The sequence below is a fragment of the Sorghum bicolor genome, chromosome 1, assembly GCF_000003195.3.
Source record: "Sorghum bicolor cultivar BTx623 chromosome 1, Sorghum_bicolor_NCBIv3, whole genome shotgun sequence".
Taxonomy (NCBI): Eukaryota; Viridiplantae; Streptophyta; class Magnoliopsida; order Poales; family Poaceae; genus Sorghum; species Sorghum bicolor.
Genome location: NC_012870.2, coordinates 25,112,231 through 25,131,850, shown reverse-complemented (window position 1 = coordinate 25,131,850; position 19,620 = coordinate 25,112,231). Strand labels below are relative to the sequence as shown.

The window sequence follows — 19,620 nt, the reverse complement described above, 5'->3', positions numbered from 1 at the left end:
TTTTTAGATTTTTTTTGCAAATACATGAATGCAAAGTCTATTTGCCAAACGGTTGGCATGCTCTAAACTGAGCAAGCTTGCCTTCGTAGCTTGTGCGGACAAGATTTAAGCTTGCTTCTTGTGAGCGTAAATTTCGCTCAACAACATTTGCAAGACAAGACTTGCTCAGTCAAGCTAAGCGAGGCAAGGTTACCAGGAAACCAACCATAACCTTATAACCTTAGAGCATCTCCAACAGTTTGGTAAATGACTTACCATCTATAATTTTTTAGTAAAATAAAAAAAAATCTTCTCCAACAGTTTGGTATCTCAATTTCTCATCTTTTCTAATTTGGCATATCTCCCTATGTAACATCCCAAAAATTCACATTCAAAAATCACTCGCATTAAAAATTATTTTCAAAATATATTTCAAAAACTATAAAATAATTTGAGCTCTATAGTATCTCCATCTAATTCTTTTTCCATCCATTCTAATTATCCATCTTTAAATATAACCTGCACCGCATGGCATGAGCATCGTATGTCCGCTACTTATCCCTCTTGCTCGCTCGCTCTGCCCGATACCCGGCAACGGCGCGTGCGCCGACCCCACCACCATCAGCGCCGCAGCGCACTCACGCCCGGCCCCCTCGCCGAGCGCACTCGCTCGCGCGCGCACCGCGGCATGCGGGCCCCACCTCTTGCCTTTTCCCGCGCCTCTTTTGCTGTACAAAAAGATAGCAAGTCGCAACGTACAATTAGGCACCATTTATATTTTCGCGCACAAATAACAGCGAGTACCAGCAAGTTTACATGCAAGAAAGCATAGCAGTGCACCCACACATATGAATATATCTCATACATGCATGCATGCAGGACAAGCATGCCACCGTCCATTTGCATGCACCTGCATGCAAAGGACATGGTGATTAGGCACCGTCCATTTGCATGCAACGTGCATGCAAATGGGACATCGTCCTTCGTATGAAATTAGGCACCGACCATGCGCTACAGTAGCATTTTTAATGGCACGCAGCTGAGCGCTTCGGCCTATAAAAAGCCAGCCTCGGGTGCTCACTCTCACCACCCGAGAAACACGTTCACTCACTCGCTCACTCGCTCTCACTTCGCGTATACCGTATACGGCCATACGCACAAGCCGAGCTCGACTGTCGTCGCAAGACGAGGTGAGCAGCTCATGAGCATCTCCTTGCTCTTCTCTGTCTTTATGTAGTATTTTTTCTGTATTTTTCCATGTATTTGTCTGTACCGGTTCACTGCCAAGAACTCCACGAATAGAACCATGATATACAGAAGAGTTCTAATGACCCCTGCTAATTTCTCTCTAACCATGCATGTGTGGGCCAAGCATTAACTCCAAATAGTACATGCATGCATGCAACATGCACTACCAGCCAAACAAATGCCCACGCGAAGCATCCATTCCTTAATCATCGTTAGCCTTTTTCGCATGATTAAATTCCGGCCATTTCACAAATGCCACATGCTAACTCTAATTTTAATAATTCTTTTTCCTAAATTCATTTAAAATCATGATCTACCTCCCATATTAATTTCATGATTTTTGGAGCTCATTTGAATTTATATGATTATTTATCTGTGCCTATTGTCTGTGTCGTTCGTCGCGTATTTTAGTTGACGGAGTGAACGAGCCGGAAAACGAGAACGTTGGAGACGAGTACCGCGAGTTTGACGCCGAGGACCCGGACTGTCAGCAGGAGTTTGCCGAGGACGCCGACGGAGGCAAGTCCAACCGATCCCCTTTGATGCATATTGATCCTATTTTTAAACACAACCCGTAGAAGCCGTTTTAAATATTGCATGTACGATATATGTACGAAGTATTTTCGCTGCTTAGTTAAAACTTGTTGAATAGCCATCCTTGAATTGATATTACCGGTAATTGTCTTGTTCGAACCTAGGAACAAATAATATGCTATGACAGAAATATTATTATGCTTAGGACTTGTTACTCATCCTGGATACTCATCGCTATATTTTCCCAAATATAATGATTTTAAAAGTAAAAGGTGTGAGTGGTGAAAATAAAATGTGGGTATTGTGAAAGGGTTAATGAACAAGTTATAGATGTGATTACTATGGAGATGGGGCGGATGGGATCTCTTTTGGGGATGCCCTGGTGTTGTGGCTTATACCTTGCGGGGTTAAGCGTGAAGATATCCGCCTTGTCTCGATTAAGGACTGAGTTGATGATTCATCTTGCCTAACTCATTTATCGTACAACCACTCGCCTTGCATGGGAAAGGCTTAGTCTAAATCCCTCTAGTTAGTATGGCAATCACCTGGAGGCAGGTGTGCAACGGGACACTAAGTGATATATGTGAAATTGTGGAAATGTATGAAAAGAGCTTTGTGAATTATTGTGGTATCATGAAATGTGGCCTTAGTGTTCCCGTGGTGAGCGCCATTACTTAGCTATGGAGGGTAATGACTTTGATGGATCTGTGCTTGCACGACGGTGTAAGTTATGGTATCCTACTTGTGGGAAAAGTATACAACCTCTGCAGAGTGTAAATCTATCTGGATAGCCGTGTCCGCGGTCTCGGACGGGTTATGGTTTGGTTTCAACAACTAGATGGGTTGGTATGAGTGAAAGCATGTGAGAGAGTGTGATTTTGGAAATAAATGGTTTACTGTCATTGTGTTGTGGGAACAAGGGTTCAACAACACTTAAAATTGTGATCAAACCCCCATTTTTTTTAGAAATACTATCATATGTGGAAAAAGAGGTCTTTTACAACAGTATTTGTGAAATGAAACCTTGCATGTGTAAAAAGATAGCTTTATACAAATAGAACTAAGCCTCATTCTTGATTTATCCATATGCATATATACTGTTATCCCCTTCCGTAGGGTAAGGTTGGATTTGCTGAGTACTTTGTACTCACCCTTGCTTTATTAAACAGAGGAAGATCCGGACTTCGATCCCGAAGTGGCGTTCGAGTAAGGTCGTGTCTGCACCCAACTAAGCCTGTGGCATTGGGACTCGTCAGATGTTCGATGGCGATATCGTTTGTTTCTGGGTCCTTTGGACCTGTGTTGTATTTTGGTGTCTTATTATTATAGCGTGCCTTCGTTGTCCACGCTTTCCAAGACTACTGCGCTGAAACTTATCTGATGTAATAAATGTGTTACTAGCCTCCTGGGACTAGTATTGTATCACATTTGAGTTCCTGGTTTACCAGGGGCGCTTCACCCTATCTAGCGCGCAAATACGCGCGCGGGCTCCGTGTTTGGCATCGGTCTTTCTCCTCATGCTTAGCGGGACTCTTCGTTCGTTTAGCGGGGCTCTTCTCGTTCGTTTAACGGGGCTTTTTGTTTCGTTAGCGGGTTTTTTGTGTTTTTGGAAACAAAATTTACCAAACTATTGGAGATGCTCGCTCATTTGATTTTTTTTCTGGTGTTGACAACTAAAATTGTCCATTTTGTGAAGTTGTCAAAATATGGAATGGACTTCGTCATTGTGTTTCTCTGGTCGAGACGTAAAAAAACATATATGGAACGTCTAATTTGGAAGAAGTTATGCCCTCAAGAAAATGCTTTGTTGTCGGGAGTTCCGACCCAAGTCGGGAGTTCCAACTAAGGATGAAAATGGATCGGATACGAACGGGTATCACCGATATCATATTTGTTTTCATATTTCTGGTTGGGTTCGGATTCAAATACGGATCATATTAACCATATCGGATAAGATACAATTAAATATTGACATCATAAATATACAATTTAAGTGTTTGGATACCGATACGGTATCAGATGTTGAATATTTAGACTTGGATACGGACAATTCTAAAACCTCTCTAAACAAATTTTGTATCGAATACGGTCAGAAAATATGTGTACCGTTTTCATCCCTGGTTCCAACACAAGTCGAGAGTTCTGACACGAGTCGGAAGATCTAACAAACATCAGGAGTTCTGACCCACGTCAGGAGTTCCGACTCCAGTAGACCTAATAAAAAGGTTTGTTTGGATCTAGCCTTCACGATTCCAATCTAAACTGTTCTAAACTTGTGGGAAACTTGAAAAATAAGATTGAAAGAGGTTTTCTATTGGGATAAGACCATCCTCCTCTCTATATATAAGAGGATCATGGTTGATTGAGTTCCCATCTATCCAATCAACACAAAACACAACAAATCAATCTAATACTCTTTTTTTATCTTCTCTTCCCCTCTACTTCTCATTCTTCTTCGGTGCTGCATAGACAGTGGATCGATGACGGCGAAGCTTTAGAGCGGCCAGGCTGGCTAGAGCAGCCCATAGCCGCCGCACCCTCCCTCCCGGGCGTGTGGGGTTTCGAGTCTCAAGAGACCTTGCCAGTGTGTCTTGCGTATCACGCTCCCAGCGAGTCTCCTCCCGTGATATGTCTTGTGTATCGCGCTCATTGCTAGAGGCACAAGGTTCAGGTGTAGACATCCCCTAGATGCCAGCCGATCTAAAAATTGGCTAGGCCCTACATTAAGCGATCTAGCTCCTTATCAAATTAGACCATATCCGACATCAACACACATTTTGGCGACTCCGCTAGGGATGATTGGTTCGGTTATCTCATATAGCTGATCTTTCTGACCTAGCCTGTTCGTCGGTTCCAATCTATCTTTCTTATGTTTAGCATCACAGTTGCATCTGGCCCAAAAGGCCGATGGCATCTGGTCTTGATCCTGTTTTATCAAGATGTGGAATAATAGTCGCAACGACGAGTTCACTGGTCTAATGGGTCAGGGGAGCATCGTCAAGTCTACAACCACAGCTGAGGTAAAGGCACATGGGTCTACTGAAGATTGTCCTCTTTTTCATGTTATGAATAAGATTATGTCTAAATTTGATGAATTAGAGGAAAGGATGTTTGGTGATCCTAATGTTAGTTTACCCCATGCTACATATATTAGTGAATCAGCCCTGACTTTTAGTCAACCTCAATATGAGAGGCCGTTTCACTATGATCTTAACCAACATGGCAGATTTGTTTTTGATAATCAATCTGCATTGCCAAGTAAACTTCAATATGAGAGGCCTCTTTGCTGGAGGGGTTAGCACTAAACTTCCTGCTGAGAAGCCATATTATTTTGATCAAAATGGAAGGGTGGTTTTAAAGAGTCAACAGCTAGATACCGCTCCGCTTTGCCAAGTAAGGGTAGGTGTTTGATAGGAAATAAGGACTGTAAGCAAGGATTGTTACAAAAAACCAAGGGCTTGCTTGGTTCGTTAGACTAACATTGTTGGGCCTTGCCTAGCGAGGACAGCAAACCAGGGAACATGTTTGGTTCTCTTGCTCGGTTATCTCAAGGATTGTGCGGGCAAGATTCTTCACCTTGCTCCCACGAAAGAGCCGATTTGGCTCGCCCGAGCGAGCAAGCTTTTGTGGTTTGCATTGACGCAGCAAAGCCAGGCAAGACGGGGCAATCAAGCTGCCCCCAAGCCCAAGCTAATTCTTGTCTAACCTTGCCCACTTAAGGCGATGCAATCGTTGCTGACATAGCTCATTAGCTTGATATGATAAAACAACTAAACATGCACCTATGATAAAGGAAATGGATTTCATGTATTATATATGCCCTGGTAAATCCTTGCTAGCATGGACATTCCAGATAAAAAGTTCAAAACACATGCCTCTCTCTTCTATATTCTCTCTCTCAGCAAGGTAACTGCCCGTTATAAGTATGAGAATTTATTCATTGGGAAAATTATCCACTAAACCTTTTTGAATATGCACAGATTTTCTTGTATGACAAAACGAATCTTGTACGAATCTCCAAGCATCATGTGAAGGATACCGTTGTCCTAAACGATAATGGAGATAATTTCATATGCTATAGGAGGGATTTGTTTGCCTACACCAAATGAAATATACTCTTCACGTTTTGATTATAAGTTATTCAGGTTTTTCTAGATATATATAGTCACTGTTCGCCTAAACGGCCGTTTAGACCGTTTAAACGCCATGTAAACGCTACACAATGGCACACCGTTTCCGTTTAATCATCTGTTTAGTCCGTTTAATTGACCGTTTAGCCCGTTTAATGGACTGTTTAGCCCAAATAATGGCTAAACGGCAGATGACCGACTGTTTACCGTTTAGCGTTTAGGAAAACATTGTATATAGTTTTATCTATACATGTAGATATGTACTACGTTTAAGTACATGATTAAAATAAATCGGCTTATAATTTAAGCTAGAGAGAGTAGAAAAAAAAAACATAACTGTACAAACATTTAACTGGAGGCAAATCGATCTTTGCCATCATTTTAATCATCCACACCTAGCAACTGAGGCCTTGTTAAGTTCTTTTTTTTTTTGCAAAATTGACACTGTATTACTTTCGTTTGTATTTGACAAATATTATCCAATCATGGACTAGGCTCAAAAAATTTATCTCGTAAATTATAGGTAAACCATACAATTAGTTATTTTTTATTTATATTTAATGCTTCATATGTCGCACGATTCGATGTACGAAAAGTTTTAGAACTAAACAAGGTCTCAATTGACCATGAACACGTAAAGAACCAAAGTTTGAAGTTGTGGTTCCAAATGTGCTGGCCCGAGCAACTCCAAGAGATTATGTAAAACTAGATTCTAAATCTATCGATTTAGCGATTGTCCAAAATAAAACATCCTCCAAAAACATAGAGTAATGCAACAACCTTTCTAAACTCCCGTATCTATTTGTGAAACTCACACGTGTCATACTCACAATGGCTCACTTTTATTGTTTCTCTACTTTCGCCATCTGCTTACATGCCATCAGGCGGAGCACCATATATGAATAGGCACGGATGGGCCAATGGCGAGCCTCTAAGGCTTGCTATCTTTACTCAGCAACAAACATAGAATAACATGCTGGTTATTTTGGATTGCAGAATAGAATAGCTGTTGGAAAACTTTTTTTTTCTAATAATAACTAAATTTAGCTTTACAAAATATTATTTTAGATTATCTCGATGCTCTTAGGATGACACGCATCGCCATAATCACGAAGGAAAATATCTACTGCCCTCGGAATCTTTGCTGACTTGGCACCCGATTGTGCTATTAAAAATAAATAAACTTTCCTGACAACGGGCCAGGACCGATGTGTTGTGGGTCTCCAATTGGGCCTCCGCTCGCCGACTCCACCCACTTGCGCCGTCGTGATCGTGCTCTTGCAGGCATTGTCTCTCCTCTCCAGAACCTTCCGAGGGCAGAGTGCTCGCCGCGTGGTCTAGAACCTTCCACAACCCTCGCGACGTGTCTCGACGCGCCCCGTACGGCGGGGGTATTTAGGGGTCCGGCCACCGCCCTCCGGCCGACCTTCTCCCGATTTCACCGGCCATTTTCCCCATTTCACAGCGGCGAATATCTCCCGTCTCCTCCCCTTTCCACCTCGCTTCTTCGCTGCAGCATCACCTCCCGCCCACCCCGAGAAGAAATATCCTAGAGCGCCGACCCGAACACCGGATTCGCTCCTCGTCCGGCCGATTCGTGCTCCTCTAATCGCTCGAATCGAGTTCTTGCTCCGGGTTGCGTGCCGCAATCGGGGCGCTTGGCTCCCGCGAGCCGGGTTCTTGAGCCTGGGCTGGGCGGCGGCCATGGACCCTTCGGTGGCGCCGGGCATTGTCAAGGAGGAGCTCCTGGAGCAGCAGCAGCCGCTGCAGGACGGTGTGGGTGACGGCGGGGGTGCGCCGCGCCCGATGGAGGGGCTGCACGAGGTGGGTCCCCCGCCGTTCCTCACCAAGACGTTCGACCTGGTGGAGGACCCGGCCACCGACGCCGTCGTCTCCTGGAGCCGTGCCGGCAACAGCTTCGTCGTCTGGGACCCGCACGTCTTCGCCGACACGATGCTCCCACGCCTCTTCAAGCACAGCAACTTCTCCAGCTTCGTGCGCCAGCTCAACACCTATGTGAGTGCCCCTCTTCTTCTTCCTTTCCTTTGAAATAATCGTTCTCTTGGTCAGGACTCGCTAATGTTGATGTGCTAGACTGCTAGTTTGGTAATTTGCGTTTGGTTGCAAGCTGGGCAGAGAGCATCCGAATCCTCTGCAGTATTACTTATATTATATAAAACTAGTTTGCAGTATTAGGCCAGGAAAAATCTGTTGTGCACTTGTTCTTCACTAAGGTTTTAGGTGCTGTAACACTGTTGTGAGACATTGTTGTGGTTTGGTGCATTTTAGGCAGCTAGTTCCCCAATAAGATCAAAGATACCCGCTACTGGCTAAGATTAGGAAGAGACTTAAGGGGGATCGAAGCTAGTGATGGATGTGTACAAAAAAAAAGTCCTGGGAGTCTAGTTACTGATTTCATTTGTGCAGGTGTAGTGTTAGGAAGCGTTTTTTAGTCTTGGAAACAAGATTGCAAAGCAATTTAAGTGATTTTGTGCTCTTTGAGATTGCGGAAAACAAAATTTGAAGCAATTTAAGTGACTCTGATCAGATTTACTGCTGCATTTGGTTTTGTCTACTGCATTACGTTTTGAGCATATCTGGTCGTGTGGTGGGTTTATGGCAGTAGGGATTCAGTGCTATCGCGTTCACTCTTTAGTGTTTACTCTACCTTGATCTTGGTTGATACATGCATTTGGTTGTGAACAAATACATCCTTGAAAGTTTTTATGATACGTTCTCCGGTGAACTTTAACTTCAGATTCTTTCCAAAAAAAAAGACCTTTATCTTCAGGTGAGGCAAAGGAGAGGGGAGATTAACTCTCCAAACAAATGTATAATCCTGACATGGTTTCTTGAACTTTGTTATTGTAGCTAGATGGAACAAGATACTGGATGAAGTACCAAGACCAGATTGTTTTGTTCTAGAAGACTCTACTGATCACCTTCACATGCTATAGTATATTGCTGCTCTATCATTATTCCTGATACCCTCATTGCGGTTATAAAGATACAATAAGCTGAAATTTGCAGAGAACCTCATCCAAGCTAACATATTGCCTTGTGGCTGACCTGTTGATGACCATTTCTGGTCTGTTGCAATCTGCAGGGCTTCAGAAAGGTTGATCCTGACAGGTGGGAGTTTGCAAATGAAGGTTTTCTCAGGGGTCAAAGGCACCTGCTTAAGATGATAAAGAGAAGGAAGCCACCATCAGCTGTGCCACCATTGCGACAGCAGCAGGCCCCTGCTTCTTGCCTGGAGGTTGGTGAGTTTGGATTTGAGGAAGAGATTGATAGGCTGAAGCGTGACAAGAACATTTTGATCACAGAAGTAGTAAAGCTAAGGCAGGAGCAGCAAACTACTAAAGATCATGTGAGGGCCATGGAGGAAAGGCTACGAGTGGCTGAACAGAAGCAGGTTCAGATGATGGGGTTCTTGGCAAGAGCAATGCGGAATCCAGAGTTTTTCCAGCAGTTGGTCCAGCAGCAAGACAAGAGAAAGGAGCTCGAGGATGCTATTTCAAAGAAAAGAAGGCGGCCCATTGACAACACTCCGTTCTACAGTACTGGGGAAACAAGTCAGGGCGAGCAGCTTGATTCACAGTTTATGTTCGAGTCAGATGTGCTCAATGGGCTCAGTGAACCTGGAATGCCTGAGCTGGAGAATTTAGCAGTGAACATTCAGGAGCTTGGGAAGGGAAGCATAGATGGCGAGAAGGTGGCTCAAGCTAGTGACCAGTCAGAGCTGAATGATGACTTCTGGGCAGAGCTGTTGGTCGAAGATTTCGGAGACAAGGCAGGACAGTCAGAGTTGGAGGGAAGAACTGAAGACGTGGATGACCTTGCTCAACAACTGGGGTATCTGAGTAATTCTAGCCCAAAGTAGAGTCAGTTCCTAATGGTTGCCCCCACAATCACTGGTGCTTTCCCCACTACTGCAGACCATCCTGAACAAACTGGTACATTTCAAATCTAATTCAATGACACAAACCTGTTAAACTGGTGATATTTCATTCCATTTCTATTTATATTGCTGGAATATGCAGGGGTAAAGATTAGAATAGTGATGATGGATCTTGGCAACAAGGCTGATGACCCATCATTCTTACCATATCCATTATGTTTGTGCAGTTGCATCTTTAGATTTGCCCTCATTTATTTTTTCTCCCAACTCCCTTCTGAAACATTTATTCTAAATTGCTCCTTATTCAGTTAACTGGTGGAGGTGTCCATAATGAAGGCGTATTGTGGAGGTCACTGCCTTTGACGTTGAAGGCTTAGTGCTGTACTGCTGTAAGTAGCCAGCACTCTGTAAAGGAATAGTACTCCTATGTCCTTACTGCCGCATTTTTACTGTCATGTGTACTGATTGATATTCGAATTGCGTGATGGATGCAGGTGGGAGATACGTGGGGTGTTGGGCTGTTGGCTAATGTCTCCGACGTCGACTGGCAAGTGGCAAAGTGATCTTAAGGTCGACGGTGACTGGCAAATATGTCTATAGGCCAACGTATGCATACAGCTGTTATCAGCTCTTATTCGTTAGCTCTTACTATAGGAAAAAAGTAGCTGTGTCGTCAGTCATTGGCTCATTGAACGATGTGGACGTTGCTATGCCTTGGTCAGGCTTCTGGGGTTGGGTTGTAGGTTTGATTGGTTGAGTACGAGTCAATCTCCACCTGTGATTGGTGTAACCTGAAAACATCCTCAGCTTGCAGTTGAACTGATAAGCATCTTGTTAATATTACTCCAGTTTCATGATCCTTGTACATCAAGTTGCAGAATATGAGAAATTTTGAACAATTTGACATCTCTTCTTGAAGATGTATGCTTTCGTGTACTCCGTGTTGGCATTTGCCTACAGCCCAACTGTGGTCTAGTCCATACATGCTTGTTGAAGCTGTTGCCATTGGTTGGGCGGTTCCATGTTGCCATTTGCAGACCGCAGCATGTGCACTGTCACTATTAGCCTGTGTGCAGCTCACCGTAGTGGACTGAGGTAGTTCAGAGATGTTGAAAGCTCTGCTGCATCCGGATTCCATCAGAGGCCACTAGTTGAGGTAACCATAAAAGCATGGTCACTGTTAGAGATGTGGACAGCGTTGTGGCATGTAATTAATTAGGAGAAAGCCAAAGAGGCAGAAGTACGCACACACTACTAATTTTGTGTGGTAACAAACGTAAAGGAGTCATGTTCAGGCTAAACAGGATGATATCCTTTTTCTGTATGCGATTCCAAATGCCAATGTGAGCACAACAGTGAAGACTTGTGACAGAGAAAATGGAAGAACATGCATCAGAAATGTTAACAAGTCACCTATATCTTCCCACCACTTCATTAGTTCACAGCTTAGATAAACGTGAAAAATGCAAATGGGAACCAGATGCACCCAAAGACTATTCAGGCAACTTTGCATGTGACTTTAATTGCTTTCTCCCAAAAACAATTTAAAAAAAGAAGAAAAAAAATATGAACAAAAACAGCTTATGTCAGAACCAAATATATATAGTAGGATTAGAAAACCGGAAACATAGAACACCACAGGCCAGATGCCCTGCACTTTGGAGTTGTGAACCGGCGACCTGCAAGTAACTGACTGAAGTTTACTACGATTCCATTCTATTTTAGGCCTTGTTTAGTTCCCAAAAATTTTGCAAAATTTTTCAGATTCCCCGTCATATCGAACCTTTAGACGTATGCATGAAGTATTAAATATAGATGAAAATAAAAACTAATTGCACGGTTTGGTCGGAATTGGCGAGACGAATCTTTTGAGCCTAGTTACATCAATACTTCAATCTGCTAAAGAAAGATAAAATGAGAAACAACCGTATCCCTAGTATTAATCTGAAATTTGAAAGCTTTGTAACTGGAACCGGACTGTTATTGCTAGGCAGTTTGGCCAGTTACAGCCAATATTTTTTTAACGAAAGTTAATTACAGACGATGTTTGAATCTCTAGTTACAAGAGGAAGAGCTGCATGCACAAGATCCAACCAACCAACAGCAGGAGTGCCCACAATGCCAAAGGGAGGAATTAAGGGAAAGCAAGGGCCCCAAAAATTCTCATCAGTGGGGCTAGTTTAGCACACCATGCATCTTTGGACCAAAAGCATGGATGGAATAAGAAAAGGAGAGAGACACACACAAAAAAAAGAAGGAAAAGATTAAAGCAACAAGCAAGGAATTATAAACCAGTACTACCATCCCTCAAAGCACCAAAAAAATGCATGGGCAGGCTAAAAAAGCATACAGCATCAGAGGTTCAGAAAGATGGAAGAAAGAAACCTTATTTAAGACTGATGATGAAGAAGCCTGCGGAAAAAAGAGAGGCCTTAAGAGAGAAACTAGAGACAAACAAGACTAAAGAGTGGATGTCTGGTCTCATCTGATCTGACTTTGAAGCCCTAGATCAACAGCCTTTCTAACACACACCTACTCACCAAGATACACTACATAGTACCTGCACTGCAAGTAAACAGAAAGTTGTCTTTGAAACATCAGTCACAACTCAAGGTGTATTTTTTTTTAGATAATGACAACTCAAGGTGTACATATGCAAACTAACTCTGAATTAACAACCCAGGTGATGGGGGCACAAAATAAATCAAAACTTGAAGGGAAGAGGATCAATGAGTGGTTGTGCTCTGTGCTGGGACTTTAGCTTTCATACGGGTGAGTTTGATCCCTTGTGTGTGCAATGCATGCTCAGTGTTCCCTTCACCACCCTTTGTCCACCTTTTCTTTTGCTGTACTAGTCCTTTCTCCAATTCCATTCCATTGGTCTTCTCTGACTACAGGGCAGGCGGAACCAGAGCTCCGATCCAGATGAGGTTAGAAGCAGCGAAAAGTAGAAAGCAGTAACAATAATGGCTAATGTATTTTTGCTGATGATTTAAATGCTGCTACTAACCTACATGCGCCGCATGACTGACTAACACACACTGCACAAACATGTAAGCAACAAGATTAATTCCAACACAACAGGGCCAAGTATGGCTAATCTATTTATATAGAGATCGACTACATAAATTCTGCACCTACATTCATGTCCGCATATATAGGTGAAAGTGAAATACAAAATGAAACAGATTCATGCTGACATCAGTGTGTTACTGCATTCTCTTTCGTCTTTAGTTTGGCTTAGAACGAACAGAAGAAAATAAAAAAACCAAACCAGTGCCTTTTAATTTGACACACCAATCTGATCATTAGCTTGTGGTGATTGGTGAAAGCCTGAGTAAGTGCTGCAAATGGAAATTGGGTTTTTTTTAGAGAAATTGAATTAGTCCTGCTGTCTAGTCTAGGTGTAAAACATAGACAATTTCCTTTTCAGTTGTGTACCTCAATTTTGCACAGTCGCGGTCAGAGAAAGATAGTAGTAAGATATAGCTAGCAGCCACACACAAGAATGAGCTCAACTACTTTAATTTGCCCACACAAAGATAGTACTCCAATGTCGACACCGTGGTCGGTCATGGAGCTCATCAGTTACTAAGAAAACTAAAGGTTGGTGCTAGCTTGCTTTTCCCAATGCCTCAATGATCTGTACTCCCTCCATACTGAAAAACCAGTCGTTCTAGGCCCATCGATCGTTTTCGTAAAACTTGTCGCTGTGGCGTCGAGGCTAGCGTTTTTGACGCGATTACCCCTGGCCAGCTCACGCCTCCCATCCGTTCGGCTGCCCAGTCAACCACGCGCATGCGCATGCTCCTCGTTACTCGACCGCATTTATTCTCGGCCGCACATCCGTTTAGCTGCCGCATTTAACCACGCGTATCCAACGCTAGCGAGCACGCCAGGCTGAAATCTCGAGCAGTTGAGAGCCGCGCGCGAAATTCCAAGCCTCCAGCAAAAAAATCTACAGCCACTGGGGTTCGATCTCAGCTCGCCACTCTCAAAACCCCATGTGATAGCTAGTTGAGACGATTTACTTTCTCGTACATGAGCATCCGTAATCGTATTTATTAGGGGTAGACATGGAAAACTAACCTTCAATTAATCACTCCTTGGTTACCACAATCATGTCCTAAACGTCAGGTTTTTCAGTATGGAGGGAGTATGCAAAGTTTTTTTTTTACTACATTTCCATCGCCTGGTAAATATTTACGATGGCTCATATGGCTGTAAAAACTTGCTGATGCACTGATGATGCATGTGTATAGCTCAAGTTGTACCACGGGCCACATGTTGATGCATGCTTGCTAGCTGCCATTGATAAAAAGATGCAGAAACTAAAGGGAAAAAGAGGCCGGCCGGGCACGGCTGGCTGGGTGGCTGGATGGGCGTGGCTTTTTGGCCCTGGACTACTGGACCTGCAGAGGGAGTGCACTCGATTGCAGCATCTCTACACGTAGGCCTTCTTATTCTGGCTGCTTGGTTATACGTTATTGCCTGGCTGCAGCTGCAGCAACTCCGCCTGCAGAGGGCAACGCCAAAGCCAAACCCTGCACACCGTACGTACCGCCACATCCCTAGCTCCTCTCTGACTGACGCCTTTTCCGATCCTCTCCGCCTGCAATAATACAATAAATCCCATTGCTCCTCCTGCTCTCCCTGGCCTCTTCTCTCTCAGATAATCACACTTGGACAGCACTAGAAGCCTTGAGCTAAGCTAGCTGAGACCACAGAACCACTACATAGACATAACACACTACTACTAGTCTCTCTACGGAGTCGTAGAGAGTATAAATAGAAGCTAAGAAGTAGACAGAGGAGAGATCAGTCGTAGCTTAGCTTAGCCCGGGCGGTCAGTGTGCAAGTGCAAGAGAACACCAAGAAACAGACAAGCAGGCAGAGGCTAGTGAGTGGTACGTGATAGATACAGATGATGATGATGCTCTCTGATCTCTCGTCTGAGCACGAGCACGAGGCCACTGGATCCAGCTCCTATGGAGGGGACATGGCCAGCTACGCCCTCAGCCCTCTCTTCCTCGCACCGGCGGCGTCGGCCACCACCGTGCTGCCGCCGGCACCTCCTCATCAGCAGCCGGCGGAGGAGGAGCCCAACAAGGCGGCGGGGACCAAGAGGAAGAGAAGCCAGCCCGGCAACCCAGGTACTAGAAATTGACCATGCGATGGCGATGCATGCATCATTTTCATATTGTTTTGTGTGCTAGCTGATCGATCGGTCCTGGCATGGCATATATGGTTGGTTGCTGACTGACTAATTTCATTAATTAAAGACCCCGGCGCTGAGGTGATCGCGCTGTCGCCGCGCACGCTGGTGGCGACGAACCGGTTCGTGTGCGAGATCTGCAACAAGGGGTTCCAGCGGGACCAGAACCTGCAGCTGCACCGCCGCGGCCACAACCTCCCCTGGAAGCTCCGCCATCGCAGCAGCCTCCCGTCCGGCAGCTCCGGCGCCAGGCAGCAGGGTGGTGAGGCGGCGGCGCCGCGCAAGCGCGTGTACGTCTGCCCGGAGCCAACGTGCGTGCACCACGACCCAGCGAGGTAGGGATCGATGCATATATATATGCAGTGCACACACGCATGCATCTTCTCCCGTGATATATATATACTGTATGATTGGATTGTTGTGCATGCATCGATCAGAGCTCTGGGGGATTTGACTGGGATCAAGAAGCACTTCTCCCGGAAGCACGGGGAGAAGCGGTGGCGCTGCGAGCGCTGCGGGAAGCGCTACGCCGTGCAGTCGGACTGGAAGGCGCACGTCAAGGGGTGCGGCACGCGCGAGTATCGCTGCGACTGCGGCATCCTCTTCTCCAGGTACAACTAGCTACTAAATTACTGCGCTCTCGTCTCATCTCCATTTCATCTCATGAGAGCAGGGGTTGTCATCGTCATCAGTTTTCGTGATTATTATACAGAATTATTTATGTGTTCTTTCTTGCTCTCTCTTCTTATTGGAAGATCACTACATGCATGGACTTGCTTGCTGAATAGCCTAATCTCTGTCTATTGATTGTCTCGCACCGGAGAAAACCTAGCCACCGCCGCCGCCGGCGGCTAACATCATGCATCGCCAGCGGAGCTGCAGCAACACGGAGACCGGCGACTGTTCCATCAAGCCTGTCATTTAATTAGTCTAGTAGGGATCGGAGATAAGAAGAAAGGACCAAGCAAAATTAAGCCCATCTATATGTTCCTTCACTCACCAATTGCATGCTTCGACTTCACCCATGCATGGAGTAAAATACATATATAAATAAATTTTCAAGGAGAAGGTTTTTGTTTTGGGCTTCTCACAAGATTAATAATTATTGACGAGTCTCGTACATGCTGAGGAAGATGGCATGGCATGCGCATGCCAACCTTTGAGTCGTCTGAATGATATATAGATTCTAAAACATATATATATATATATAGATTATAAAAATTTATGAAGTCAGCAATATCTGCTTGTTGACACGTACGGTTCTTAAACTCTTCTGTTTTCATGTAATAATAATGCCAACAAAAATGTACATATAACCGCATGTGGACGGACTTCATTTAGAATTTTAGGGTTTCCATGTCTTGTCATAATATTATTTGCATGATTTACATCCTGATGCATATATGTAACTACTTTTCCCTTGTAGAAAGGAGAACACAAATATAAATATATAGGAAGGGGAACTTGTTGCATGGTGCATATGTACTTTGATTTTCCTATGAAAACCCAGGGGTCAAACTAGCACTATACACAACAATATATGTTTACATGCATATTTGGAAACACATCCTGCCTGCACCTACTTTATGGCAGTCCATGTGGCCATCATCATGGCATTTCCTTCAAAATGGAACCAAGCTACAGTAGTATACATATGAAGCAAGAGGAGTACTTTATGAACTAGTACTACTACTGCAAGTATGTAGTATAGCACAGTAGTGCAATAATGCAGTAACGTAGGATCGTTTTCACATTTCCATTTATTGTATTGCACACTGCTTTCTACATTAGATAGTAGTGAAGTTTAAGATGCAGTTTCAAGCAGCACACAGCGTGTCCCTCCACACTCGATAACATGGTCAAGATGTTGTTAAGGACATATCCTCCATTTCAAATTATAAAACGTTTTGGTATCTTAGATACATTACTTTTATTATATATCAAACACATTATATATACCTATAAGCGAATAGCAAAACTAATTTGAAATGAGAGAGTACGTTACTACACTAAATTTAGGCCTTGTTTAGATCAAAAAGATTTTGGATTTTGACACTATAGCATTTTCGTTTTTATTTGACAAACATTGTCCAATCATGTAGTAACTAGGCTTAAAAGATTCATCTCGCGATTTACAGACAAAATGTGCAATTAGTTTTTGTTTTCATCTATATTTATTGCTCCATGCATGTGTCGCAAGATTCGATGTGATAGATAATCTTGAAAAGTTTTTGGTTTTTGGATGAACTAAACAAGGCCTTAATTACATCCTACACACGCGCGCACACATGCATCTGCATGCTTCTTTTCAGTAGTGATCACAAAGGAAACTAAAAAAAGAACCTAGCTAATCATAGGACGCAGCTTTTCGCCAGCAAAGTTAAATGAAACTTTACATGCATGGATTGCATGCATTGAGTACTCACGCATGTGCACATCAGCATATATACATTTTCAATTATAGTATATTAATATTAATTAACCTAGTATATACCAACTAATTAATTGATATAATCATTGAGTCTTCCTCTGATCATTTGTTTAACTAACCCGTTTCTCGTTTGATGCAGGAAGGACAGCCTGCTCACGCACAGGGCCTTTTGTGATGCCCTAGCAGAGGAGAGCGCAAGGCTTCTTGCAGCAGCAAACAACAGCAGCACTATCAGTATCACCACCACAACCAGCAGCAGCAACAATGATCTTCTAAACACCAACAATATCGCACCATTATTCCTCCCGTTCTCCAACTCTCCTCCTGTCGTTGCAGCACAACAAAACCCTAACAACACCCTCTTCTTCCTGCACCAAGAGCTGTCTCCCTTCCTGCAGCCGAGGATGATGATGCAACAACCCTCGCCCTATCTTGACCTCCATATGCATGTAGACGCCAGCATCACCACCACCACCACCACCGGTGGTGGCGGCATCCTCACGGACTCGCCGGTTCTCAGCTTTGGTCTCGCTACGGACGGCTCCGTGGCCACCGTCGGCCACCGGCGCCTCACAAGGGACTTCCTCGGCGTCGATGGTGGCGGTCATCAGGTAGAGGAGCTGCCGCAGCTTCCACTGTGCGCCACAGCAGCTGCTGCCAGCCGCACCGCCAGCTGCGCCACCGACCTGACAGCAAGGCAGTACCTCGGCGGTCGGCTGCCGCCGGTCAACGAGACATGGAGCCACAACTTCTAGCTAGGCTACTTCAAGTTGCATTGAGAGACAAATGAAAAGCCACCCAAACTGCATCCACTCTTGAAGAGCAACACCAAAACTGATGTGGCGCGAGAGTATCCTATTGTGCACTACTGCTCTTTGGTTTATTGATCTTTTGTTTTATTTTTATTTAGGGTAATATGCGGGATAAGCTAGCTAATATAATTCGATCTGCACAACTTTTCATGAATGGACCATCAAGTTTATCTTGTTGCTTTTTATGATTTAATTGTTTCGCTGAGAGGCATGTGCATGTTCTCTCATATAGGGTTCTCGTTGAGATATAGTTAAGATGATAACATTGAACTTTGAAGCATCTTGTGTTTTCTTGTATCTCGAATATAAACTATATGCACCTTGCTCCCTCCTAAAAGAATGGGATTTTATTTTCTCTTAAGTCAAAGTGCGTTAAGTTTTATATAAGTTTACACAAAAGAGTGACAACTTTGATGACACCAAATATATATACTATGAAAAAGTTTATTCAACGGTGAATCTAATGGTACTTATTTGACACCATATAAGTACTAGTTCTTTTTTATAAATTTGATCAAACTTAAAATTGTTTGACTTATGATAAACATAGAACTGCATTCCTTTTGGGGATGGAGGTAGTACACACTAATTCAAACAAGTAGAAAGATGGCCCCTGCAAATAGTGTACATAATAACTAGCCTTTTCTATTGTAAAATTTGACTTCCTTTTACTTAAAAATACTTTTTATGTGCAATTTTTGTTTATTTTTTAGGTTACAATTGTCCCTCTCTCTATGTGCCCCTGCTATATCTAGTAGAACAAACTCCATATAGCTACTATTGACAAATTTCTTGGCTTAAAAGCTATCGTCATCTCCCACTCCTATTTTTTCTCTCCTATCACATGGTTGTTCAATTTCTTTCGAGGCCAAATCAAGATAGCTTTTAGTTTTCTATTATAGATCTCCATTCATCCATGAAGCCACTGCCCAATTAAGTCTCTCACATATTGTCAAGTTTTTTGGCCCTCTTGTAAGTTCAAATAAATTTCAAGTACCTATTTGGTTCTTGCATGCCACACTTTGCCAATCAACCAAACTTTTTGGGGGTAGCTGTGTTTCTTTCTTGCCACAATTTTAGCACACCACACTTTTGCGTACTTCAACCCCATATAGATTGTTTGGTTCGGGTTTGGCATATATAGGGGCTTGCTGGCTTGTCACAGTTTGCTTCAACTACTTCAATAGGACAGACAAAGCAATCAATGATGGTCTTGACATCAGTAACTATCGCATCTCATTGTCTCTCTGCCACCTTTAATTTAGTGAGATCATAAAGAACCAACAACATAATGTCGGTGTTTTGACCCCGTGAGCCAGCACCAACGAGTGAATTTGTATGTGTGCTCCCTAATTTGGATGGTGATGCAA

At 43.6% G+C, this 19,620-nt stretch overlaps 2 protein-coding genes across 2 annotated transcripts; both read left to right on the top strand.

The window, feature by feature from the left end:
- LOC8059440 (heat stress transcription factor A-2c) lies at positions 7,175 to 10,698 on the top strand. Its single transcript, XM_002467170.2, has 4 exons — positions 7,175 to 7,907; positions 8,998 to 9,847; positions 10,101 to 10,181; positions 10,287 to 10,698. Exons 1-2 carry the CDS (start codon positions 7,596 to 7,598, stop codon positions 9,772 to 9,774), a joined length of 1,089 nt encoding a protein of 362 aa, XP_002467215.1. The 5' UTR covers positions 7,175 to 7,595; the 3' UTR covers positions 9,775 to 9,847; positions 10,101 to 10,181; positions 10,287 to 10,698.
- Positions 14,303 to 18,435, top strand: LOC8064886 (protein indeterminate-domain 12). Its single transcript, XM_002467169.2, has 4 exons — positions 14,303 to 14,945; positions 15,075 to 15,342; positions 15,445 to 15,618; positions 17,578 to 18,435. Exons 1-4 carry the CDS (start codon positions 14,717 to 14,719, stop codon positions 18,191 to 18,193), a joined length of 1,287 nt encoding a protein of 428 aa, XP_002467214.2. The 5' UTR covers positions 14,303 to 14,716; the 3' UTR covers positions 18,194 to 18,435.